This window comes from Diplotaxodon limnothrissa, linkage group LG7 (assembly GCF_057381915.1).
Source record: "Diplotaxodon limnothrissa isolate DT_005_m linkage group LG7, D_limnothrissa_male_GT1.1, whole genome shotgun sequence".
NCBI classification, from domain to species: Eukaryota; Metazoa; Chordata; class Actinopteri; order Cichliformes; family Cichlidae; genus Diplotaxodon; species Diplotaxodon limnothrissa.
Window position 1 is genome coordinate 46,389,173 of NC_140602.1, and position 25,593 is coordinate 46,414,765.

Below are 25,593 nucleotides of genomic sequence, written 5' to 3' on the forward strand. Positions count from 1 at the left end.
CATCATAACTCCGTGAGCCAATGAGATTGTCATGTGACATTTTGGAATGGGGATATTTTTTTTTAAACCGTTTTCAAATGTAACTTAATATTTGACTGTTTCTTAACTGACCTGTTTAGCTGATTAAGAAATGAATTGAAACGAGCATCACTAACGTTATATAACAGACAACAGAAAAAAAACAGGTTTTTTTCTAAGTAATAGAGGTATAATACATTTTTTAAAAATTTTTTTTAAATTATCCTACTTTTTATAAGAGGGAACATTATTTAAAGAATATGTATTTAATTGGAAAACTCTCTATTCGTCTAAAGGCTATAACAAGAAAGGTGAACTTCCTGCTCAAAAATGAAATGACCAAAATAAATGGAGCATTTCTCTGCAATTACAAAGTCTGTGTAAACAATCTTGGTTTCAAAATAAGGCTAATGCTGGTGAGATGTCATCACAGGTGTAAATATTACTGCAGATGTTACTATGTCAAAGTTTCACAACTGTCTTATGTTTATTTATGTAGGCAAGACCTACTTTTCACTTTTTTGCTTTGCTATATGTTCTTGAGTGTATTAGTTTGCCAGCAGCACGAACATGTACTAGTGTCAATAATAATAGTACGGTGGATTAGAAAACCTGCTCACAAGTTGAATAAACACCCAGGATTGTTTCATCATTTTCATTCAAAACCAATATTTGAGTCAAAATGAGAAAGTTGTTTGTGCTGTCTGATGAAGAAGAAGCAAAATAAAGTGCAGTTTTGATGTAGATGATGTTGTATACAAACTAGAAGAGGAAGATAGTAGGATCTCTGTATCATGCTTTGTCACTTTGTACCATGTAATTCTTTCTATTTCCACCAGGGGGTGTTTTCAGAGGTGGTAGGTGGTAAAAGAAGAGGTCAGCAGGAAGATGGCGAAGAGCGACCAAAGACCAAGAAAAAGAGGCAGTCAGGCAAAGATGAAGAGTATTATATCCCTTACAGACCTAAAGACTTTGACTCTGAGAGAGGGTGAGGCATTAAACTGTTGCATCTGTTTCTTTAAAAAATGTGAATGGCTTTGTGTTTTATGCTGTTTTGTCCTGTATTATGCGTCGACAGGTTGAGTCTCGGTGGAGAGGGCAGTGCTTTTGAACAGCAGGCCTCTTCAGCTGTCCTTGATCTCATGGGAGATGAAGGCGATCGCCTTAACCAGCAGAAGAAAATGATGAAATGGTACAAATTTCCCTATGTTTGACTCAGTATCCACCAAATGGTCATTTCAAACTATAATTTAAAGTCTTTTTTCCCCCTTCTTTTTTTAGGGACCGTAAGAGGAAGCGTTTTGTGAGAGAAACGGGAAAAGAAGACCAGAAGAAGAAGATCAAAACAGACAGCGGTCAGGTTATCAGTAACAAGAAGAACAGGAAGAACTTGTATCCTTCCAACAAAAAGCTTCTCTGTGTGCTGCTCTCAATGACCCTCTTCTCTACTCCTATGACAATATTAAGCTGTACTGTGAAGATGTTGTATCACTTGACAACATGTCAGTTATGAGGAGTGAAGGAAAAAATACAAGATTGATGATACAGGATCTGGATCAGATGGAGAAACAGGCGGAGGAGGCAGGAAGCCAGCAAGAGGTAGGAAGGCATCAAAATGAATAGCACAAACATGTTAAATATAGACCATCAGCCACCATGTTTTAACTCAACTCTAAAGGTAAATACTTCAAGTCCCTCTTCCAGCCTTGCGAGCTATAACCTCCAACCTCTTTGTTGTGTCGTGCCTCTCCCAGGTCGTGGCCGTGGCCGACGAGGTCCAAACGTACAGAGCTCCGGTGACCACAAAGCACGCTCGGAGCTGAAAACAAAGGATCAGATCATGAAGCAGCGCAAGAAAAAGCAGAAGCACCAGTTCCTGCAGGGCGGGGGGATGAGGAAGCTCCGCTCCAAGAACAAAAAGTGGCTCGGAGAAGTTAAAAAGTCAGGTTTTGGAAGGGGTGGCCATAAGAAAGGCAAGCTGAGGAAGAAACTGGGAGGAGGACAGAGGGTTGATGGTGTGGAGGACATCACGAGGAACTGGGTGATAAGCGTCAGAATCATCTGAGAACATCACCAAAGATTTTCCTGGCGCTTTGTGTGACTGTAGATTAAGGAGAAAATCATTTGTGAATCTTTACACTGCAGAAATGCACGTCACTTCTTCCTTGATGGCCTGCTGAACTCTGCGTTTGCCACAGAGTTATGTTTAATTATGATCCACTAACCTGGATTTACTACTTGTAAGCATGTTGGCAGTCTAATAAAAGTGTTTTGGAGTACTGAAATATGTCTTATCAAAATGGTAAAATACAGATATTAAATATTGTGTGCTTAATTTGCAGTTAGTTTCAAAAATCGTCTCGCCCATCTTTTCTTAAAATAAGAGGTGCTCTATAAAAATGACATTAAATTCTGTAAACGTGCTCTATTTGCAATTATTTATCATTACTGTTGTCCAAGTGGTCTCATTTCAAAGTTGAAAGCGAGCATCGGAACGGGCAAGAAAGGCGACTTTTAATTGACTTTGAATGTGTTGTGGTTACTGATATCAGATGGGCTGGGTTGAGAAACTGGCTTAGAATTCCTCTTGCCTTCAGCATGGCCACGCCCCTCTGACTTCTGCAATCAACAAGGCATTTTTACCCAGGGAAATGTTTATTTCGCTTTTCAGTTTGGACTGTTCTCTGTAAATTCCTGAGAAAATTTGAGAAGATCAGGAGTGTCTGAAAAACGTAAAACAGCCCATCTGTCACCAACAGCAATGCTGCCTTCAAAGTCACTTAAATCACCCTTTTTTTTTTCTGGCATGTGATTGGCTGATTAGATATTTGCATTCACAAGCAGCTGAATAGGTTAGTGCAGGGGTCAGCAACCTGCGGCTCTTTAGTCCTTTTAGTGCGGCTCTGCGTGGTTTGGGAAAATAAATTATTTTTTTAAGTAATTAGCTGAAGTGTATTTTATTTGTGTTAGTTCTTTTTTAACTTGTAGTTCTAAATTGGAAGATTACTGTGATATTGAAATGAAATATAAATATAAAATTATATTCTATTAGTTTTTGAACGCTCAAAATAAGCGTCACACTTGCGGAAGCCGATATACCCGCCGAAACGCCGTGCATTTATCGAGACTTTCAACCCCAGGTAGGCTAATTATCAATCTTCGGATCCACATTATGTCAGCAGCTCCACCGTGAACTATGTTAAAAACAAACACCGCTCACGCCTCACAGATGACAGCTTACAGTCCTGCGTAAAGATGAAAGTGACTTCATACAGCTCCGATTTGCAGACGCTGTGCGCAGAGATTCAGGAGCAGAAGTCCCATTGTAAACATATCACGGCAGACCCAACGATGTTTCCATGAACACGCTTTACAGCTTCTCTTTATTGACCACTTTTCACACACGGTTGCTGTATGCATACAGCCGGTGTTAAAGCTCACAGCCCGACACATACCAACACAACAGCATAGAGAGCACAGACGTTAAGGCGCCGAGGCGTGATCGCGGGTGCCGCTCAGGTGCGTCCGCCTCCCCTGCAGCGGCGCTGCAGACCACGCCCCGCCACACACATTAACCAGGTAAAATACATATTGTCAGGGTTCCTGGGTCGGTGACCCAGTGTTTTCAGTTTTGTTCATGTTCATATATATATATATAGCATATAGTAAAGAATGAATCTGTAAACGACAGCTGTTGACATTTTTTAAAAATGAATGAAAAAGCATATTTAAATAATCAACATACATGATTTAAATATAAACACACACGTGACAAGAGACAGAACGTGTAGAAGATATATGCAGAAAGAGCTTTCAGTGGTCAGCTGATAACATGATATCTAAAAAATACATAGCTCATTTTCCTGTCTGTTAGTTGGACATGCTAACCTGTTAACAAGCTCCTATATTCACCCATACAGTTTGTAGATCATTTTGCTAAAATAGGTAAAATCTCCACTCTTTCAGGGCACTAATAGGCTAAAGGCATATTACAAAAGGTCATTCATGTATTCACAGATTCTCTGTAGTTATTCTGCTGCTCATTCACCTGTAAAAACCACACCGATCATTATTTCAAAGGCCTTTTTATTTTGGAACAAAAGCATTTGACGATATGACTTACAGGACGTTACCAAATTCATGAAGCTATATTTGTGATTTTATTTATCAATATCAGTTTAATGTAAACAGACTGATGTAGTAATAGACAGTAAAATGTTGGTGCGTGTGTAATATATGAGCGTTTATGTTTCTCTACATGGGTAAAAGTACTCCATGTCGCCCTCTGGTGGTAGCAACCAACTATGAAAAGAATGGATGTTGGATCTTAACTAAATGATAAAAAGTTTTATTACTTTGTATTACTTTCTTTAGTTTGGTAAAATTTACAGTTTTAATCCCGTAAGAAAATAAATCACTATCATAGAGAGGGATATTAGTAATTCGTTTGTTAATAACACTTTGTTTGTGTTTGCTAATGTTTCGACAGGAAAATGGTTTTCTACAAAGTTGTTTCATGTACAGAGTAACACACACACACACACACACACACACACACACACACACACACACACACACACACACACGTATGACTTTGCCGGTTTCAGCTGAAACAATTTCAGTGTTTCAAACCATGTTCCAGGATTTTTCCTTCACCATTTATGAGGTTTCAAGAAGAAGATAAACGACAGATATGAATGTTTGAAAAAGTTATAGATGAAAAGATGAAAAATACTCAAAGGATAAATTCAATTGGTTTATTGTTTTATGAATAAGTTGAAAAAGAAAAAGTTAAACAAGTAAATAATGAAACAAGGTAAAATGAAGTAAGAACAAAACGTCAACAAGTAAATAATGAAACAAGGTAAAATGAAGTAAGAACAAAACGTTAACAAGTAAATAATGAAACAAGGTAAAATGAAGTAAGAACAAAACGTTAACAAGTAAATAAAGAAACAAGGTAAAATGAAGCAAGCACAAAAAGTTAAGTAAATAATGAAACAAGGTAAAATGAAGTAAGAACAAAAAGTTAAGTAAATAATGAAACAAGGTAGAGGAGAGAAAACCCCAACAATCCCCTCTGAGCACGCACTAGGTGACAGTGGGGAGGAAAAACTGCCTTTAAACGGGCAGAAACCTCCGGCAGAACCAGGCTCAGGAGGGGACAGTCAACTGCCGGGACTGGTTGGGGAGGTGAACAGAGGTGGAGCAAGACGAGGCTACACCTGCTGAGGAAGCAGTAGAGTTCCTCCTCCAGGGCCAGCGGAAGCGTTTGTTCTTCTTTTTCATGCAGTTTTCTACAAGAGCTTTTTTTTCCAGGATGAGGGTTCTCAACTCATCGATGGTTTCTTTGTTTTGTTTCTCAAGCTTCTTGCACGTTTTCTCCACCTCTTCCAACGTTGCTTGTTTTTCTTCAAGCTTTTCCCTGAGCTCTTTGGATGTTTCCTCCTGCATTATCTTGTCCTTGTGCATGTCTGCGTTTCTTTGTTGTACTTCTTTGTACATGTCTTGTAGCTCCTCATTTCTTTTGTGGATATCTTGGAGCGTACGCTGCAGGTCGTCATGTATGTTGTCTTGTTCTTGCTTTTGCGCCTGCATTTCAGTGTGTTTGCGCTTCAAGTTGTTGTATTCCAACAATATCCCCTTAGTGAGCTCGGAGTTGTTTCTCGCCATTTGCTCCATCCTTTTCTGCATGTGCGAGCATTGTTTGTCCAGTTTTTCTTTTTCCCCTTCTAGTTGCTTTTTCTCGTGAAGAAGGTCTTTATTTTGGCGCAGAGTATCATCCACCTTCTCTTTCAGCATTCTGTATTTTTCCTCCGTGACTTTGAGTTTGTGCTCCATGTCTCTTTGCTTTTTCTCCTGTTCTTCCTTCTGTTGGAGGATTTCTTTATTTTTTTTCACAGCTTCATCGAAGTTTGTTTGGAGCAGCCGATTCATTTGGTCCATATATTGGAGATCCCATTCTGTCTTCTCAACAGTAGCTTTGCTGTCTTTAAGCTGGTTGGACATCTCCTTTAGTTCCACGCTCTTTTGCTTGTTTTCCTTAATTAGGAAGACAATCTGCTCTCGGGCTTGTCCAAACTTGATTCCCCAACCCTCATTAATAATATTTATGTCGGGCTGGCGTTTTTGTCTTTCTTCCAGGTTCTTATTTTGCGCTTCCATCTGTCTACACTTCTCCTCCAGTTGAAGTTTCTCTTCTTCAATCTGTTGAATTTTATTCTGGAGGTGGTAGTTTTCCTTCTTACTGTCATGTAATGCCCTTTGGACGGCTAAGAGGTCATTTGGGGAAATTGGCCGGCCACGACAGGAAGGAGAAGCGGCGTAATCTTTTTGCCTTGGTTGGTGTCTTGTTGGATACATGTTGAAGGTTGTACACGACAACTCTGAAAAGGTTTCCAAAAGTTTCTGTGGTGAACGCGTGAAGGCTGCAAACACAAATGCTGCGAAGACACGAACTAAAAAACTGCTGTGTGTCACCCCTGTTTAAGGAAAAACTTCAAAGGATCAAAGTGTAGTGACATCATAACTCCGTGAGCCAATGAGATTGTCATGTGACATTTTGGAATGGGGATATTTTTTTTTAAACCGTTTTCAAATGTAACTTAATATTTGACTGTTTCTTAACTGACCTGTTTAGCTGATTAAGAAATGAATTGAAACGAGCATCACTAACGTTATATAACAGACAACAGAAAAAAAACAGGTTTTTTTCTAAGTAATAGAGGTATAATACATTTTTTAAAATTTTTTTTTAAATTATCCTACTTTTTATAAGAGGGAACATTATTTAAAGAATATGTATTTAATTGGAAAACTCTCTATTCGTCTAAAGGCTATAACAAGAAAGGTGAGCTTCCTGCTCAAAAATGAAATGACCAAAATAAATGGAGCATTTCTCTGCAATTACAAAGTCTGTGTAAACAATCTTGGTTTCAAAATAAGGCTAATGCTGGTGAGATGTCATCACAGGTGTAAATATTACTGCAGATGTTACTATGTCAAAGTTTCACAACTGTCTTATGTTTATTTATGTAGGCAAGACCTACTTTTCACTTTTTTGCTTTGCTATATGTTCTTGAGTGTATTAGTTTGCCAGCAGCACGAACATGTACTAGTGTCAATAATAATAGTACGGTGGATTAGAAAACCTGCTCACAAGTTGAATAAACACCCAGGATTGTTTCATCATTTTCATTCAAAACCAATATTTGAGTCAAAATGAGAAAGTTGTTTGTGCTGTCTGATGAAGAAGAAGCAAAATAAAGTGCAGTTTTGATGTAGATGATGTTGTATACAAACTAGAAGAGGAAGATAGTAGGATCTCTGTATCATGCTTTGTCACTTTGTACCATGTAATTCTTTCTATTTCCACCAGGGGGTGTTTTCAGAGGTGGTAGGTGGTAAAAGAAGAGGTCAGCAGGAAGATGGCGAAGAGCGACCAAAGACCAAGAAAAAGAGGCAGTCAGGCAAAGATGAAGAGTATTATATCCCTTACAGACCTAAAGACTTTGACTCTGAGAGAGGGTGAGGCATTAAACTGTTGCATCTGTTTCTTTAAAAAATGTGAATGGCTTTGTGTTTTATGCTGTTTTGTCCTGTATTATGCGTCGACAGGTTGAGTCTCGGTGGAGAGGGCAGTGCTTTTGAACAGCAGGCCTCTTCAGCTGTCCTTGATCTCATGGGAGATGAAGGCGATCGCCTTAACCAGCAGAAGAAAATGATGAAATGGTACAAATTTCCCTATGTTTGACTCAGTATCCACCAAATGGTCATTTCAAACTATAATTTAAAGTCTTTTTTCCCCCTTCTTTTTTTAGGGACCGTAAGAGGAAGCGTTTTGTGAGAGAAACGGGAAAAGAAGACCAGAAGAAGAAGATCAAAACAGACAGCGGTCAGGTTATCAGTAACAAGAAGAACAGGAAGAACTTGTATCCTTCCAACAAAAAGCTTCTCTGTGTGCTGCTCTCAATGACCCTCTTCTCTACTCCTATGACAATATTAAGCTGTACTGTGAAGATGTTGTATCACTTGACAACATGTCAGTTATGAGGAGTGAAGGAAAAAATACAAGATTGATGATACAGGATCTGGATCAGATGGAGAAACAGGCGGAGGAGGCAGGAAGCCAGCAAGAGGTAGGAAGGCATCAAAATGAATAGCACAAACATGTTAAATATAGACCATCAGCCACCATGTTTTAACTCAACTCTAAAGGTAAATACTTCAAGTCCCTCTTCCAGCCTTGCGAGCTATAACCTCCAACCTCTTTGTTGTGTCGTGCCTCTCCCAGGTCGTGGCCGTGGCCGACGAGGTCCAAACGTACAGAGCTCCGGTGACCACAAAGCACGCTCGGAGCTGAAAACAAAGGATCAGATCATGAAGCAGCGCAAGAAAAAGCAGAAGCACCAGTTCCTGCAGGGCGGGGGGATGAGGAAGCTCCGCTCCAAGAACAAAAAGTGGCTCGGAGAAGTTAAAAAGTCAGGTTTTGGAAGGGGTGGCCATAAGAAAGGCAAGCTGAGGAAGAAACTGGGAGGAGGACAGAGGGTTGATGGTGTGGAGGACATCACGAGGAACTGGGTGATAAGCGTCAGAATCATCTGAGAACATCACCAAAGATTTTCCTGGCGCTTTGTGTGACTGTAGATTAAGGAGAAAATCATTTGTGAATCTTTACACTGCAGAAATGCACGTCACTTCTTCCTTGATGGCCTGCTGAACTCTGCGTTTGCCACAGAGTTATGTTTAATTATGATCCACTAACCTGGATTTACTACTTGTAAGCATGTTGGCAGTCTAATAAAAGTGTTTTGGAGTACTGAAATATGTCTTATCAAAATGGTAAAATACAGATATTAAATATTGTGTGCTTAATTTGCAGTTAGTTTCAAAAATCGTCTCGCCCATCTTTTCTTAAAATAAGAGGTGCTCTATAAAAATGACATTAAATTCTGTAAACGTGCTCTATTTGCAATTATTTATCATTACTGTTGTCCAAGTGGTCTCATTTCAAAGTTGAAAGCGAGCATCGGAACGGGCAAGAAAGGCGACTTTTAATTGACTTTGAATGTGTTGTGGTTACTGATATCAGATGGGCTGGGTTGAGAAACTGGCTTAGAATTCCTCTTGCCTTCAGCATGGCCACGCCCCTCTGACTTCTGCAATCAACAAGGCATTTTTACCCAGGGAAATGTTTATTTCGCTTTTCAGTTTGGACTGTTCTCTGTAAATTCCTGAGAAAATTTGAGAAGATCAGGAGTGTCTGAAAAACGTAAAACAGCCCATCTGTCACCAACAGCAATGCTGCCTTCAAAGTCACTTAAATCACCCTTTTTTTTTTCTGGCATGTGATTGGCTGATTAGATATTTGCATTCACAAGCAGCTGAATAGGTTAGTGCAGGGGTCAGCAACCTGCGGCTCTTTAGTCCTTTTAGTGCGGCTCTGCGTGGTTTGGGAAAATAAATTATTTTTTTAAGTAATTAGCTGAAGTGTATTTTATTTGTGTTAGTTCTTTTTTAACTTGTAGTTCTAAATTGGAAGATTACTGTGATATTGAAATGAAATATAAATATAAAATTATATTCTATTAGTTTTTGAACGCTCAAAATAAGCGTCACACTTGCGGAAGCCGATATACCCGCCGAAACGCCGTGCATTTATCGAGACTTTCAACCCCAGGTAGGCTAATTATCAATCTTCGGATCCACATTATGTCAGCAGCTCCACCGTGAACTATGTTAAAAACAAACACCGCTCACGCCTCACAGATGACAGCTTACAGTCCTGCGTAAAGATGAAAGTGACTTCATACAGCTCCGATTTGCAGACGCTGTGCGCAGAGATTCAGGAGCAGAAGTCCCATTGTAAACATATCACGGCAGACCCAACGATGTTTCCATGAACACGCTTTACAGCTTCTCTTTATTGACCACTTTTCACACACGGTTGCTGTATGCATACAGCCGGTGTTAAAGCTCACAGCCCGACACATACCAACACAACAGCATAGAGAGCACAGACGTTAAGGCGCCGAGGCGTGATCGCGGGTGCCGCTCAGGTGCGTCCGCCTCCCCTGCAGCGGCGCTGCAGACCACGCCCCGCCACACACATTAACCAGGTAAAATACATATTGTCAGGGTTCCTGGGTCGGTGACCCAGTGTTTTCAGTTTTGTTCATGTTCATATATATATATATAGCATATAGTAAAGAATGAATCTGTAAACGACAGCTGTTGACATTTTTTAAAAATGAATGAAAAAGCATATTTAAATAATCAACATACATGATTTAAATATAAACACACACGTGACAAGAGACAGAACGTGTAGAAGATATATGCAGAAAGAGCTTTCAGTGGTCAGCTGATAACATGATATCTAAAAAATACATAGCTCATTTTCCTGTCTGTTAGTTGGACATGCTAACCTGTTAACAAGCTCCTATATTCACCCATACAGTTTGTAGATCATTTTGCTAAAATAGGTAAAATCTCCACTCTTTCAGGGCACTAATAGGCTAAAGGCATATTACAAAAGGTCATTCATGTATTCACAGATTCTCTGTAGTTATTCTGCTGCTCATTCACCTGTAAAAACCACACCAATCATTATTTCAACAGCCTTTTTATTTTGGAACAAAAGCATTTGACGATATGACTTACAGGACGTTACCAAATTCATGAAGCTATATTTGTGAGTTTATTTATCAATATCAGTTTAATGTAAACAGACTGATGTAGTAATAGACAGTAAAATGTTGGTGCGTGTGTAATATATGAGCGTTTATGTTTCTCTACATGGGTAAAAGTACTCCATGTCGCCCTCTGGTGGTAGCAACCAACTATGAAAAGAATGGATGTTGGATCTTAACTAAATGATAAAAAGTTTTATTACTTTGTATTACTTTCTTTAGTTTGGTAAAATTTACAGTTTTAATCCCGTAAGAAAATAAATCACTATCATAGAGAGGGATATTAGTAATTCGTTTGTTAATAACACTTTGTTTGTGTTTGCTAATGTTTCGACAGGAAAATGGTTTTCTACAAAGTTGTTTCATGTACAGAGTAACACACACACACACACACACACACACACACACACACACACACACACACACACGTATGACTTTGCCGGTTTCAGCTGAAACAATTTCAGTGTTTCAAACCATGTTCCAGGATTTTTCCTTCACCATTTATGAGGTTTCAAGAAGAAGATAAACGACAGATATGAATGTTTGAAAAAGTTATAGATGAAAAGATGAAAAATACTCAAAGGATAAATTCAATTGGTTTATTGTTTTATGAATAAGTTGAAAAAGAAAAAGTTAAACAAGTAAATAATGAAACAAGGTAAAATGAAGTAAGAACAAAACGTCAACAAGTAAATAATGAAACAAGGTAAAATGAAGTAAGAACAAAACGTTAACAAGTAAATAATGAAACAAGGTAAAATGAAGTAAGAACAAAACGTCAACAAGTAAATAATGAAACAAGGTAAAATGAAGTAAGAACAAAACGTTAACAAGTAAATAATGAAACAAGGTAAAATGAAGTAAGAACAAAACGTTAACAAGTAAATAATGAAACAAGGTAAAATGAAGCAAGCACAAAAAGTTAAGTAAATAATGAAACAAGGTAAAATGAAGTAAGAACAAAAAGTTAAGTAAATAATGAAACAAGGTAGAGGAGAGAAAACCCCAACAATCCCCTCTGAGCACGCACTAGGCGACAGTGGGGAGGAAAAACTGCCTTTAAACGGGCAGAAACCTCCGGCAGAACCAGGCTCAGGAGGGGACAGTCAACTGCCGGGACTGGTTGGGGAGGTGAACAGAGGTGGAGCAAGACGAGGCTACACCTGCTGAGGAAGCAGTAGAGTTCCTCCTCCAGGGCCAGCGGAAGCGTTTGTTCTTCTTTTTCATGCAGTTTTCTACAAGAGCTTTTTTTTCCAGGATGAGGGTTCTCAACTCATCGATGGTTTCTTTGTTTTGTTTCTCAAGCTTCTTGCACGTTTTCTCCACCTCTTCCAACGTTGCTTGTTTTTCTTCAAGCTTTTCCCTGAGCTCTTTGGATGTTTCCTCCTGCATTATCTTGTCCTTGTGCATGTCTGCGTTTCTTTGTTGTACTTCTTTGTACATGTCTTGTAGCTCCTCATTTCTTTTGTGGATATCTTGGAGCGTACGCTGCAGGTCGTCATGTATGTTGTCTTGTTCTTGCTTTTGCGCCTGCATTTCAGTGTGTTTGCGCTTCAAGTTGTTGTATTCCAACAATATCCCCTTAGTGAGCTCGGAGTTGTTTCTCGCCATTTGCTCCATCCTTTTCTGCATGTGCGAGCATTGTTTGTCCAGTTTTTCTTTTTCCCCTTCTAGTTGCTTTTTCTCGTGAAGGTGGTCTTTATTTTGGCGCAGAGTATCATCCACCTTCTCTTTCAGCATTCTGTATTTTTCCTCCGTGACTTTGAGTTTGTGCTCCATGTCTCTTTGCCTTTTCTCCTGTTCTTCCTTCTGTTGGAGGATTTCTTTATTTTTTTTCACAGCTTCATCGAAGTTTGTTTGGAGCAGCCGATTCATTTGGTCCATATATTGGAGATCCCATTCTGTCTTCTCAACAGTAGCTTTGCTGTCTTTAAGCTGGTTGGACATCTCCTTTAGTTCCACGCTCTTTTGCTTGTTTTCCTTAATTAGGAAGACAATCTGCTCTCGGGCTTGTCCAAACTTGATTCCCCAACCCTCATTAATAATATTTATGTCGGGCTGGCGTTTTTGTCTTTCTTCCAGGTTCTTATTTTGCGCTTCCATCTGTCTACACTTCTCCTCCAGTTGAAGTTTCTCTTCTTCAATCTGTTGAATTTTATTCTGGAGGTGGTAGTTTTCCTTCTTACTGTCATGTAATGCCCTTTGGACGGCTAAGAGGTCATTTGGGGAAATTGGCCGGCCACGACAGGAAGGAGAAGCGGCGTAATCTTTTTGCCTTGGTTGGTGTCTTGTTGGATACATGTTGAAGGTTGTACACGACAACTCTGAAAAGGTTTCCAAAAGTTTCTGTGGTGAACGTGTGAAGGCTGCAAACACAAATGCTGCGAAGACACGAACTAAAAAACTGCTGTGTGTCACCCCTGTTTAAGGAAAAACTTCAAAGGATCAAAGTGTAGTGACATCATAACTCCGTGAGCCAATGAGATTGTCATGTGACATTTTGGAATGGGGATATTTTTTTTTAAACCGTTTTCAAATGTAACTTAATATTTGACTGTTTCTTAACTGACCTGTTTAGCTGATTAAGAAATGAATTGAAACGAGCATCACTAACGTTATATAACAGACAACAGAAAAAAAACAGGTTTTTTTCTAAGTAATAGAGGTATAATACATTTTTTAAAAAATTTTTTTAAATTATCCTACTTTTTATAAGAGGGAACATTATTTAAAGAATATGTATTTAATTGGAAAACTCTCTATTCGTCTAAAGGCTATAACAAGAAAGGTGAGCTTCCTGCTCAAAAATGAAATGACCAAAATAAATGGAGCATTTCTCTGCAATTACAAAGTCTGTGTAAACAATCTTGGTTTCAAAATAAGGCTAATGCTGGTGAGATGTCATCACAGGTGTAAATATTACTGCAGATGTTACTATGTCAAAGTTTCACAACTGTCTTATGTTTATTTATGTAGGCAAGACCTACTTTTCACTTCTTTGCTTTGCTATATGTTCTTGAGTGTATTAGTTTGCCAGCAGCACGAACATGTACTAGTGTCAATAATAATAGTACGGTGGATTAGAAAACCTGCTCACAAGTTGAATAAACACCCAGGATTGTTTCATCATTTTCATTCAAAACCAATATTTGAGTCAAAATGAGAAAGTTGTTTGTGCTGTCTGATGAAGAAGAAGCAAAATAAAGTGCAGTTTTGATGTAGATGATGTTGTATACAAACTAGAAGAGGAAGATAGTAGGATCTCTGTATCATGCTTTGTCACTTTGTACCATGTAATTCTTTCTATTTCCACCAGGGGGTGTTTTCAGAGGTGGTAGGTGGTAAAAGAAGAGGTCAGCAGGAAGATGGCGAAGAGCGACCAAAGACCAAGAAAAAGAGGCAGTCAGGCAAAGATGAAGAGTATTATATCCCTTACAGACCTAAAGACTTTGACTCTGAGAGAGGGTGAGGCATTAAACTGTTGCATCTGTTTCTTTAAAAAATGTGAATGGCTTTGTGTTTTATGCTGTTTTGTCCTGTATTATGCGTCGACAGGTTGAGTCTCGGTGGAGAGGGCAGTGCTTTTGAACAGCAGGCCTCTTCAGCTGTCCTTGATCTCATGGGAGATGAAGGCGATCGCCTTAACCAGCAGAAGAAAATGATGAAATGGTACAAATTTCCCTATGTTTGACTCAGTATCCACCAAATGGTCATTTCAAACTATAATTTAAAGTCTTTTTTCCCCCTTCTTTTTTTAGGGACCGTAAGAGGAAGCGTTTTGTGAGAGAAACGGGAAAAGAAGACCAGAAGAAGAAGATCAAAACAGACAGCGGTCAGGTTATCAGTAACAAGAAGAACAGGAAGAACTTGTATCCTTCCAACAAAAAGCTTCTCTGTGTGCTGCTCTCAATGACCCTCTTCTCTACTCCTATGACAATATTAAGCTGTACTGTGAAGATGTTGTATCACTTGACAACATGTCAGTTATGAGGAGTGAAGGAAAAAATACAAGATTGATGATACAGGATCTGGATCAGATGGAGAAACAGGCGGAGGAGGCAGGAAGCCAGCAAGAGGTAGGAAGGCATCAAAATGAATAGCACAAACATGTTAAATATAGACCATCAGCCACCATGTTTTAACTCAACTCTAAAGGTAAATACTTCAAGTCCCTCTTCCAGCCTTGCGAGCTATAACCTCCAACCTCTTTGTTGTGTCGTGCCTCTCCCAGGTCGTGGCCGTGGCCGACGAGGTCCAAACGTACAGAGCTCCGGTGACCACAAAGCACGCTCGGAGCTGAAAACAAAGGATCAGATCATGAAGCAGCGCAAGAAAAAGCAGAAGCACCAGTTCCTGCAGGGCAGGGGGATGAGGAAGCTCCGCTCCAAGAACAAAAAGTGGCTCGGAGAAGTTAAAAAGTCAGGTTTTGGAAGGGGTGGCCATAAGAAAGGCAAGCTGAGGAAGAAACTGGGAGGAGGACAGAGGGTTGATGGTGTGGAGGACATCACGAGGAACTGGGTGATAAGCGTCAGAATCATCTGAGAACATCACCAAAGATTTTCCTGGCGCTTTGTGTGACTGTAGATTAAGGAGAAAATCATTTGTGAATCTTTACACTGCAGAAATGCACGTCACTTCTTCCTTGATGGCCTGCTGAACTCTGCGTTTGCCACAGAGTTATGTTTAATTATGATCCACTAACCTGGATTTACTACTTGTAAGCATGTTGGCAGTCTAATAAAAGTGTTTTGGAGTACTGAAATATGTCTTATCAAAATGGTAAAATACAGATATTAAATATTGTGTGCTTAATTTGCAGTTAGTTTCAAAAATCGTCTCGCCCATCTTTTCTTAAAATAAGAGGTGCTCTATAAAAATGACATTAAATTCTGTAAACGTGCTCTATTTGCAATTATTTATCATTACTGTTGTCCAAGTGGTCTCATTTCAAAGTTGAAAGCGAGCATCGGAACGGGCAAGAAAGGCGACTTTTAATTGACTTTGAATGTGTTGTGGTTACTGATATCAGATGGGCTGGGTTGAGAAACTGGCTTAGAATTCCTCTTGCCTTCAGCATGGCCACGCCCCTCTGACTTCTGCAATCAACAAGGCATTTTTACCCAGGGAAATGTTTATTTCGCTTTTCAGTTTGGACTGTTCTCTGTAAATTCCTGAGAAAATTTGAGAAGATCAGGAGTGTCTGAAAAACGTAAAACAGCCCATCTGTCACCAACAGCAATGCTGCCTTCAAAGTCACTTAAATCACCCTTTTTTTTTTCTGGCATGTGATTGGCTGATTAGATATTTGCATTCACAAGCAGCTGAATAGGTTAGTGCAGGGGTCAGCAACCTGCGGCTCTTTAGTCCTTTTAGTGCGGCTCTGCGTGGTTTGGGAAAATAAATTATTTTTTTAAGTAATTAGCTGAAGTGTATTTTATTTGTGTTAGTTCTTTTTTAACTTGTAGTTCTAAATTGGAAGATTACTGTGATATTGAAATGAAATATAAATATAAAATTATATTCTATTAGTTTTTGAACGCTCAAAATAAGCGTCACACTTGCGGAAGCCGATATACCCGCCGAAACGCCGTGCATTTATCGAGACTTTCAACCCCAGGTAGGCTAATTATCAATCTTCGGATCCACATTATGTCAGCAGCTCCACCGTGAACTATGTTAAAAACAAACACCGCTCACGCCTCACAGATGACAGCTTACAGTCCTGCGTAAAGATGAAAGTGACTTCATACAGCTCCGATTTGCAGACGCTGTGCGCAGAGATTCAGGAGCAGAAGTCCCATTGTAAACATATCACGGCAGACCCAACGATGTTTCCATGAACACGCTTTACAGCTTCTCTTTATTGACCACTTTTCACACACGGTTGCTGTATGCATACAGCCGGTGTTAAAGCTCACAGCCCGACACATACCAACACAACAGCATAGAGAGCACAGACGTTAAGGCGCCGAGGCGTGATCGCGGGTGCCGCTCAGGTGCGTCCGCCTCCCCTGCAGCGGCGCTGCAGACCACGCCCCGCCACACACATTAACCAGGTAAAATACATATTGTCAGGGTTCCTGGGTCGGTGACCCAGTGTTTTCAGTTTTGTTCATGTTCATATATATATATAGCATATAGTAAAGAATGAATATGTAAACGACAGCTGTTGACATTTTTTAAAAATGAATGAAAAAGCATATTTAAATAATCAACATACATGATTTAAATATAAACACACACGTGACAAGAGACAGAACGTGTAGAAGATATATGCAGAAAGAGCTTTCAGTGGTCAGCTGATAACATGATATCTAAAAAATACATAGCTCATTTTCCTGTCTGTTAGTTGGACATGCTAACCTGTTAACAAGCTCCTATATTCACCCATACAGTTTGTAGATCATTTTGCTAAAATAGGTAAAATCTCCACTCTTTCAGGGCACTAATAGGCTAAAGGCATATTACAAAAGGTCATTCATGTATTCACAGATTCTCTGTAGTTATTCTGCTGCTCATTCACCTGTAAAAACCACACCAATCATTATTTCAACAGCCTTTTTATTTTGGAACAAAAGCATTTGACGATATGACTTACAGGACGTTACCAAATTCATGAAGCTATATTTGTGAGTTTATTTATCAATATCAGTTTAATGTAAACAGACTGATGTAGTAATAGACAGTAAAATGTTGGTGCGTGTGTAATATATGAGCGTTTATGTTTCTCTACATGGGTAAAAGTACTCCATGTCGCCCTCTGGTGGTAGCAACCAACTATGAAAAGAATGGATGTTGGATCTTAACTAAATGATAAAAAGTTTTATTACTTTGTATTACTTTCTTTAGTTTGGTAAAATTTACAGTTTTAATCCCGTAAGAAAATAAATCACTATCATAGAGAGGGATATTAGTAATTCGTTTGTTAATAACACTTTGTTTGTGTTTGCTAATGTTTCGACAGGAAAATGGTTTTCTACAAAGTTGTTTCATGTACAGAGTAACACACACACACACACACACACACACACACACACACACACACACACACACACACACACATACTGGTAAAGGTGAATTGGAAGGACAATTTTTTCAAACAAGATTTTTGCAACACTAAACGGACCCCCCTTTCCGCTTGTGCTAGATAGATGAAGTGCATCTTTAAAAATCCCATTTGAGTTGTACAACACAAATCTCACTTCAAAATTGTGAAAAACACACCAGAACTCAAAATATAAGAACCTGACAACATGGTGTAATAAGAGGACAACACTAATTAGGTAACTTGGCTCCTCCCCCTGACATGAACAGTAATTGTCAGGGCTAACTTTATTAACAGGACAAAGGCCATACACATACACAAACATGTATTTTGTGTGTATTAAAAGGGCAACAGGTGAATAAAAGGAACAAATTGAGTGCATTTTACAAAAACAGGATTGTTTTGTTAACAGAAATGAAAATAACTGGCAATATAAAATTATATGTCCTCTTAGATCAGATGCACTAAAACAGTGTCAACAAAATGAATTTACCAATCTTCTAATAGTAAAATTCTAAAATAAATAAATGAGAAACCAAAACATACAAAATATCTTTTGTAACTCCTCCAAGAAGTACTTTGGAGTTATGTAGACTCCTCTACATAGGATTTTCTTTTTTCTTCAACGACACGCCCCGATTCCTCACAAAATCTCTGATGTTTTGAATAGAACGACCAGCCAGAGCAGGATCTTCTGCAGTTTTGCATTGCTGGCATTCGATAATAGTGGCCAGTTTTCCTTTTTTGATATGTTCGCCAAAATACTTCATTATCGCAGCAACCTCCGTGGGAGACCAAGGATGCTTTTTGACCCTCCTTGCATTTTCCAGAGAAGCTAGAAGCAGAAAAAAATAAATGTAAACAAACTACTTTTTAAACAATTTTTAAATTAAAGGGGACGTATTATGCTCAATTGTGTGAGTTGACATGGTTGTAGGATGCAAAAATATAATGGCGATAATCGGCTTCCTTCAAATAAGCCGAAGAATTGAGTTCTGCACACACTAGTTTTACAGCCCTGCTAAGAACAGTTAGTGTTTAGTCTACACAGCCCAAAGACGGCCTTTGCATTGTCCACGAGGACAGGTGCTGAGGCTGTGATTATGCTGGATTGTGCAAAATACACTACCTGGGACCTAAAAGAGCTCCTTTTTTAGTTGTTGAAAACCTACACTTAAGGAGTCGGGAGGCAATTCATAACCAAATATACATACAAAAGCAACAAAAAAAAGTGGGTTTTGCATAATATGTCCCCTTTAAGGTGAATTTGTTGTAACAGTGTTTCTTTGGTATAAATCCTGTAATGCTGACTGTTTAAATACTTATTACAATGGATGAATACATTTATTTAAATGTAAAATTCTGAAAGGTAGCCCACATTAAGTCAGAATTCCAATAAATAGCTATGGCAAATCACTATGGATGGAGAGCATTTTATTCCACACATGATATTGTAATAATTTGAAATGTATAACATATACTCAAACATTTCATATATAACTGTCTGACTCAAATGTTTATTTAAAAACAAGGGTGGACCCTGCCTGACCATGAGGTGGGCCTTCAGGTTTTTTCAGTGAACATAATTTTCTTCAAGACGTTCAGGTTACAGCCCACAATTAGCCAAACCAGCCCAAATTTTCCAATATTATCCAGATTCTGCCTATGGGAATAAGATGATGTTCAGAGTATGGAGATAATGTAGAAGCCCAATGGTTGAGGAATCCTCAAAATTAAAAACCCAAATCATAATATGTTCTCATTGCTTTGTTTATTAATTGTTTTGGTGCATTGCTGTTTTGAAAATGATAAGTATTTAAATGTATTACAGATTAAAACAGGCATAGGGAAAGTAATTTAAACATTTATCCCATTACTTAATACAAGGTATTGTTCCACATTGAATGTGATTTATGTTTTACCTTACCAAGTAGGTTAATATAATTGTCTAACCAAGTTGTAGAATTATGGTACGGTCCCTGGCAGAAAGATGAGCATAGTCACCATACTGGCTTGGGTGGTGTGGATAACTGGGTTCAAAAATGCATGAAGTTTACATTTGTGCTTAAGTGACTTTTGTATGCATGTCACCATTTACCAGATTGTTCATTTGTTTTCTTCTTACTGCTTGGCTTCATCTCCTTGTTTAGTATTCTGTTGGGTTCAATGACCTTACCCGCTCCATTTTTACTTTGTGCTGAAAAACAAAACAAAACAGTAAGCATATATTTGTTGTATTAAATCTCTTATAATGTAATGTCAAATGCTCCTGAATGTGGTCAAGCAACTAATGGACCTTGAAATCTTGAATATGGTTTCTAAGATAAATCCAGAGTCGCAACTATGACTTTTAGTTTAAGGTGACACATGTGAATGTGGAATATGGCTAGAGCTATTACAGCTGATATTAAAAGATACAAGGCTGAATTTTTCTCCAAACAAGACTCCGGTGTAGTGATGGGATTTCCGGCTCTTTTTAGAGATCCGGCTCTCTCGGCTCGGCTCACTAAAAAGAGCCGGCTCTTTCGGCTCCCGAACCGGCTCTTCAGGTTATTTTGTTGCTTTCATTCATTTATTATTAACAACAATATAAAATTATGCACAAAATGAATTACTAATGTTTAAAAACGTGTTTTCTATGTATATATGTTCATTATATAAATCTGCTTTTATTTATTCACTCCACATAAAATTTAAAAAATAAATTATAAAATACAAAAACCTACCATTTACAATTTAACTTTTAAAATTTAAACTTTAAATTTAAAAATACCAAGTGCCCAGTGCTCAGCTCAGTGGGTAGACACACTGGCAGCTTCACTTATATCACACTTAATTCACTGTGTTTTATCTTCCCATCGCACTGATGAGTGGACAGTTTTCAGGTGCCCGTGCACCGGCTCTATATGATATCCTTTTCTTGCAGACTCTACACTCTGCCTATGTATTGTCAGTAAAATTTAAATGGTTCTAGATTTTGCTTCTTTTCTTGGTGTCACTCATTTTCTTTACTCCACCTTTCTAATGTGACGACATTGTCTCTTGTTGTTGCTCCCGGCTCTCTTTCTCTCTCTCTCCCTGCTGCTCTTTTCGTGTGCTACTGCTGTTGCGAGTGTAACTACCGCCCCTAGCTCCTCCCTCTGCTCAGAGGCGGGAGGGGTGCAAACGCAAGGCTCTGTTTGCGCCCCTCCCGTCTCTACTCAGCGCAAACACAAGGCTGACGTGCAGCGAAAAAAGTGAGAGAGAGGGCAAGAGAAAGTAAAAAAAAAAAAATCCACGGCTCCCAATAAGGAGCCGGCTCGCATCGTTCACTTCAAAGAACCAGCTCTAAGAGCCATTTCGTTCGCGAACGACCCATCACTACTCCGGTGACTGGTCAACTTTCCACTCACCACTGATTTACTGTAGAAAGAGGATGAGAGCGTAGAGGGAATACTTCAGAAGCGCAAACCAGGTAAATAAAGAGTAGTAGATCAGCCCTCCACACACCAACTATTTTCATCTCTCTTGATTAATCTCATCTCCTTCTGTCTCCTGCAGGGCAGCTTCCTTTCTAACATCCTTCAACAAACCTTCCTCACTGTCCCTTGTTTGCACATGCCCAACACAACCTCAACCTGGCCAATGTAGAACAATGTAGACATTTTTTCCAACATGTGCAGTCCCAATGATATTGTTCTTCCTAATCCTATCCATTCTCTCCACCCTCAAAAAGAATCCCAGCATCTTTGCTTTCCCCAAACTCACCTCCAAGAACTGCAATCTATTAAGAACTCTGCTGCCCCCTTACTCTACTGCACTCACTCTAGAGACTATATCACCACATCCTAAAAAGAACATTACTGGCTGCACACTGACTATAGTATTGAGTGCAAACTCCTAATCAACTTTTAAGCCTTCAACAACCTCGCCCCCGCCACCCTGAGGGATTGTCTTTACTGTCACTCTCCCACAACACTGCTAACACTAACCTCCTTACCCCCATCATCAAAATCATAAATCTGAGGGTACAATCCTTTGCCACTGCTAATTGCACCCTCTGGAACTTCCTCTGCTCATTAGATTCTCTCTAGAACTTTAAATCACAGCTCAAAATCACCTGTTCAAACTAGCATTTCCTACCTGACCATCCTCCAAAACTGACCTTTCTATTCTGTTGAGCTGGTCTTTAGAAAGATCCTTGACTTTCTTTAAATTACCATTTGGACAAAGGTAAAAATCACTGGAAAAATGATAGTAATGAATTATCTTTTTTTTTTTTTACATAAAGATAGCAAAGATAGCAAAAGTGTCTAGGAAGTAGTTACAAAGGTAAAAGCTTCAATAAATGATGACAAACACATACCTGGAGGTTCCTTGACAACTTTCTTCATCATTCTAGTATCTATAGAATCTGTAATAAAGTCTATTAGTCATGTGATTTCATAAATTGAACAAAGTTGAGACTAATCACATTGTACTTACCAATCTGTGGATATACAAGATTTCCTTCATTGACCTCACGCTCCGCTCCGACCTCCTCACGCTCCGCTCCGACCTCCTCACGCTCCGCTCCGACCTCCTCACGCTCCGCTCCGACCTCCTCACGCTCCGCTCCGACCTCCTCACGCTCCGCTCCGACCTCCTCACGCTCCGCTCCGACCTCCTCACGCTCCGCTCCGACCTCACTTTCTTCACTTGAATCTGTCAACTGTAGGTTATCTAACAAAATAAAAGATTGTCTTAATGAATTATAAGGTTATAGTGCAGGAAACGTGTATAATTCTTAACCTTAACACCACTTTACCTTCGATTTCAATCTCTTCAAGTGTTTTGCCTTGAAGGCTTTTGAGAGACCCTTTCTCCATGGCAATCAGTAGTTTGGATATTTTGGCAAGCTGGGTAGTAGCCTCTGGAAGTCTATAATATTCGCGATGAACACGAATATCATGACCTAGGAAGTTGGCAACTTGGTCTAACTCGTGATTCTTGAGGTTTAAGATCTGAGACAAAGTTGCGACATGTTTGCGCAACTGCGTTGAACGTAGGTGTTCAGGGTTTTCAGCCCCACATTCAGTCGCATAAATCCTCAAACAGTCCTGTCCTCTGTAGGGAGTCAGACAATGAGGTCTGGCAAACAGGAATATGTTTTCTGCCAGAACACCACAGTCTTGTCTTTTCTCTGTCAGCCGTGTTATGGCATTCACCATGTCTGGTGAAAGTAGCACTGCAACCTTGCGTCCTCGTTTACCCCTCAATTCTACACGACTGAAGTGTTGACAAAGGTAAAGTTCAAATTTTGTCAGTCCAATTGCAACATCCTTGTGCAGGGTACTAGTGTCTCTCTCCTGGAAGCCATTCAGTGTCATCTTTGAAATTTCTCCCCCTCTTCTCCTGTTAAATAGTATTACATTTGCCATGGTAGCTTTACAAAGTTCACTGTATGATTTTGGTGAACTATGCTCTTCCAAGTCCTTCAGTGCTTGTTCTGTAGTCTTCTCCAGATGTCTATGAAGACGCTGAACATCTTCTGTGAAAGGAAGTGTGGAAGGCTTGTTGAAGTGCCGCTCGTTTAGTGTGGTTAATGCAGTATGGGAGATGAGTTCTGACCACTTTGTAGCATAAAGGGTTTTGAAACTCTGGGTTGACTTTATCAGTGCACTGTCTTCTGCCATCAGTGCTCTGCAATGTATAATATCACAGACTTTCTGCAGTGAGTGTCCCAACTTTAAAGCAAGGCTTGGAGTCGAGTAGCAGTTCTTTTCTTCATCATACCCACACACCTTCTTAACAGCTTTGATAACCACATTGAAATTTGCAGGTCTTACAGCATCCTCAAAAGTGTGTATTGAGCATTCTTTCCGAAGTGTGAGCAGAAGTCTTCCACATTCTCGGAGTGTCTGGCGAATGTAGTCAAATTTGGTGGGATCTTTCCCATGTTTGTTAAAGAATGATTGAGCAAGCTGAAGAATAGAGAAGTCACTTCGCACAGTAGAAGTTATTTCATCATCTTTCATGACAGCTAATATCTTCCAAACACCGGGGGAAACTTGCTGACACAGAGCTGACTCACTCATACAGGCCAGGGACAAGACCTTTTTTCGTCCCCCCTCTGAATTGGCCTCCACTGGTTTTGAAGAACATTTACGAACATGTCTCCAAAGATCTCTTTTAAGATATAATGCCTCGCAATAAATGCAGTGAATATAGTCTTTTCCTTTGTAGGGTTTTTTTGATGTGCGTCTGGTTTTTAATGATCCAATCCCACTTGCGATGACCTCCGAGTTATGTCTGTGGTTTCCTTTGTTTCGCAGCTTAGAAAGCATTTTCAAACGGTCTTTGGACTTCTTGGGAAGACTTAAAACTCGAGCAACATCTGCATGTGATTTCTCATGAGTTTTTAAATGACGTGTAAACTTTGTCTGTAGTTTTCCACAAATGTAGCAGTATGTTTTGTTTCTTAGTGAGGAGGATGTTTTTAAGGAATCTTCAGCCGTAGTATTAGAGTCATCAACAATGCCTTCAGCATCAGACTTTTCTGCTGTGGCAATAACCCCTGATACGTCGAGCTGTCTTGTGCCAATTCCATCTTCAGATATTGATTCGGCATCTTCTGAAATTCTTTGTCCTACTCTCTCTAAAAAACTTTCTAGGCGAGGTCTTTTCGTTTTGCAAGCAGATTGACTGCTGGAGATCTCAGAGTTCTGTACTTGTTTGCAACTTATATTTAAAGGCTCTGATTTGTTGTCCCATGAGCTGTCTGAGTCAGCTATAGAATCTGGCACATATTCCTCTTCTGATGAAGCCCCCTCACTTGAACTATCTTCACTAAAGACCTAATAACAATCAAAAACACAAAGTAAGACTTTGTTTACCTTACATATTTTACTGAGAAGAATTCTGCAAAAACACTTACCTCTGGAAGAGGTTCAGTGAGGTTCACCTTGTGGCTAACATAACATCTTTTGTGCCAGGACTGGTAGCAAACTAGACAGAGAAAAATTAAGTTAATAAAAGAAAGGTAGTTAAAGCCGCTTTCCCCAATTTAAAAAAAACAGGCTAGATGGAAGCATAAACACAGTCAAGAAGGCTCCCCCCTCCCATTGGATATTATCCATAGGCCACACCCCCTGGTGTGCTTTGCTGCTAAACAGGCCAGTGCATAGTGTGGTGGAGCCATGTTAATGTAGAATTTAAGGAGTCAGGAAAGACTGTTCTATCGTTTTTCTGGACTGAGCCATGTTATTGGCTGATGGTTTTAGACAAATGCAACAGAACCACTTCATTTTTTTTTCTTTAATCTCCAAACAACATTTATAGCTATGCTTTGTTAAAATGTTGTTATGAACATGAAAAAAAAATATGTTAAGCTAACTTGTTTTTGCAAATTGGGTATAGCAGCTTTAATAATGACATGGTAAGTAAATATGTAAAAAGTGCAGATGTAAAAGGTTCATTATGAACATATATCATATTTACTTATGGATTAGTTTTTATAGTGTTCCTTATGGATCATATTTAAGATATTCTAATGTACCCAACCTTCCATAATTAAATAATTACCTTCACATCTCACACCACTCCATTTCAGAGGCGAAAAAGGTCCTCCACATGCAAAACATTTTTCTAAACTTGACATTTCGTCAGGGACTAGATCATGATCGCAGTCCTGTTTGGTAAAAAAAAAACAAAAAAAAAAAACAGTGTAATCAAAAACAAAATTCATACTTTTGTGATGTAAAATATCACAACCAAATAGTTGTTTTGGTTCCTCTTTAAAAAGGAGTTAAGGACGGAAGAAAAAAAAAAACAAAAAACAGGTTCAAGTGTTACTAAAACTATTAAATCAATTTTTGTAAC

At 39.1% G+C, this 25,593-nt stretch overlaps 4 protein-coding genes across 4 annotated transcripts; 3 read left to right on the forward strand and 1 right to left on the reverse strand.

Moving 5' to 3' along the window:
- The first annotated feature begins 278 nt into the window (after nt 1–278).
- Nucleotides 279–2,083, forward strand: LOC146628994 (ATP-dependent RNA helicase DDX54-like). Its single transcript, XM_085357094.1, has 5 exons — nt 279–329; nt 858–1,006; nt 1,097–1,210; nt 1,300–1,520; nt 1,773–2,083. Exons 1-5 carry the CDS (start codon nt 279–281, stop codon nt 2,081–2,083), a joined length of 846 nt encoding a protein of 281 aa, XP_085213220.1.
- Nucleotides 2,084–6,817: 4,734 nt separating this feature from the next.
- On the forward strand, nt 6,818–8,622 carry LOC146628995 (ATP-dependent RNA helicase DDX54-like). Its single transcript, XM_085357095.1, has 5 exons — nt 6,818–6,868; nt 7,397–7,545; nt 7,636–7,749; nt 7,839–8,059; nt 8,312–8,622. Exons 1-5 carry the CDS (start codon nt 6,818–6,820, stop codon nt 8,620–8,622), a joined length of 846 nt encoding a protein of 281 aa, XP_085213221.1.
- Nucleotides 8,623–13,446: 4,824 nt separating this feature from the next.
- LOC146628996 (ATP-dependent RNA helicase DDX54-like) lies at nt 13,447–15,251 on the forward strand. The gene is made up of 5 exons (XM_085357096.1): nt 13,447–13,497; nt 14,026–14,174; nt 14,265–14,378; nt 14,468–14,688; nt 14,941–15,251. Exons 1-5 carry the CDS (start codon nt 13,447–13,449, stop codon nt 15,249–15,251), a joined length of 846 nt encoding a protein of 281 aa, XP_085213222.1.
- Nucleotides 15,252–18,322: 3,071 nt separating this feature from the next.
- On the reverse strand, nt 18,323–25,396 carry LOC146628997 (uncharacterized). Its single transcript, XM_085359771.1, has 8 exons — nt 25,297–25,396; nt 24,650–24,720; nt 22,541–24,569; nt 22,418–22,455; nt 22,219–22,375; nt 22,100–22,147; nt 19,853–19,951; nt 18,323–18,589 (listed from the first exon to the last, which is right to left on the reverse strand). Exons 1-8 carry the CDS (start codon nt 25,370–25,372, stop codon nt 18,354–18,356), a joined length of 2,754 nt encoding a protein of 917 aa, XP_085215897.1. The 5' UTR covers nt 25,373–25,396; the 3' UTR covers nt 18,323–18,353.
- Between the last annotated feature and the right edge of the window lie 197 nt (nt 25,397–25,593).

Bases quoted from the DNA above. Each gene is read 5' to 3' on its own strand.
- LOC146628994 (XM_085357094.1), top strand. From the start codon at position 279: ATGTATTTAATTGGAAAACTCTCTATTCGTCTAAAGGCTATAACAAGA. The intron at 330-857 runs GTGAACTTCCTG...TATTTCCACCAG, and splicing joins TAAAGGCTATAACAAGAAAG to GGGGTGTTTTCAGAGGTGGT. The intron at 1,007-1,096 runs GTGAGGCATTAA...ATGCGTCGACAG, and splicing joins GACTTTGACTCTGAGAGAGG to GTTGAGTCTCGGTGGAGAGG.
- LOC146628995 (XM_085357095.1), top strand. From the start codon at position 6,818: ATGTATTTAATTGGAAAACTCTCTATTCGTCTAAAGGCTATAACAAGA. The intron at 7,546-7,635 runs GTGAGGCATTAA...ATGCGTCGACAG, and splicing joins GACTTTGACTCTGAGAGAGG to GTTGAGTCTCGGTGGAGAGG. The intron at 8,060-8,311 runs GTCAGTTATGAG...TGCCTCTCCCAG, and splicing joins GTTGTATCACTTGACAACAT to GTCGTGGCCGTGGCCGACGA.
- LOC146628996 (XM_085357096.1), top strand. From the start codon at position 13,447: ATGTATTTAATTGGAAAACTCTCTATTCGTCTAAAGGCTATAACAAGA. The intron at 13,498-14,025 runs GTGAGCTTCCTG...TATTTCCACCAG, and splicing joins TAAAGGCTATAACAAGAAAG to GGGGTGTTTTCAGAGGTGGT. The intron at 14,379-14,467 runs GTACAAATTTCC...TTCTTTTTTTAG, and splicing joins CAGAAGAAAATGATGAAATG to GGACCGTAAGAGGAAGCGTT.
- LOC146628997 (XM_085359771.1), bottom strand. From the start codon at position 25,372: ATGTCAAGTTTAGAAAAATGTTTTGCATGTGGAGGACCTTTTTCGCCT. The intron at 22,148-22,218 runs GTAAGTACAATG...ACTTTATTACAG, and splicing joins TCTTGTATATCCACAGATTG to ATTCTATAGATACTAGAATG. The intron at 18,590-19,852 runs GTAAATGGTGAC...TTCTGCTTCTAG, and splicing joins GAAAACAAATGAACAATCTG to CTTCTCTGGAAAATGCAAGG.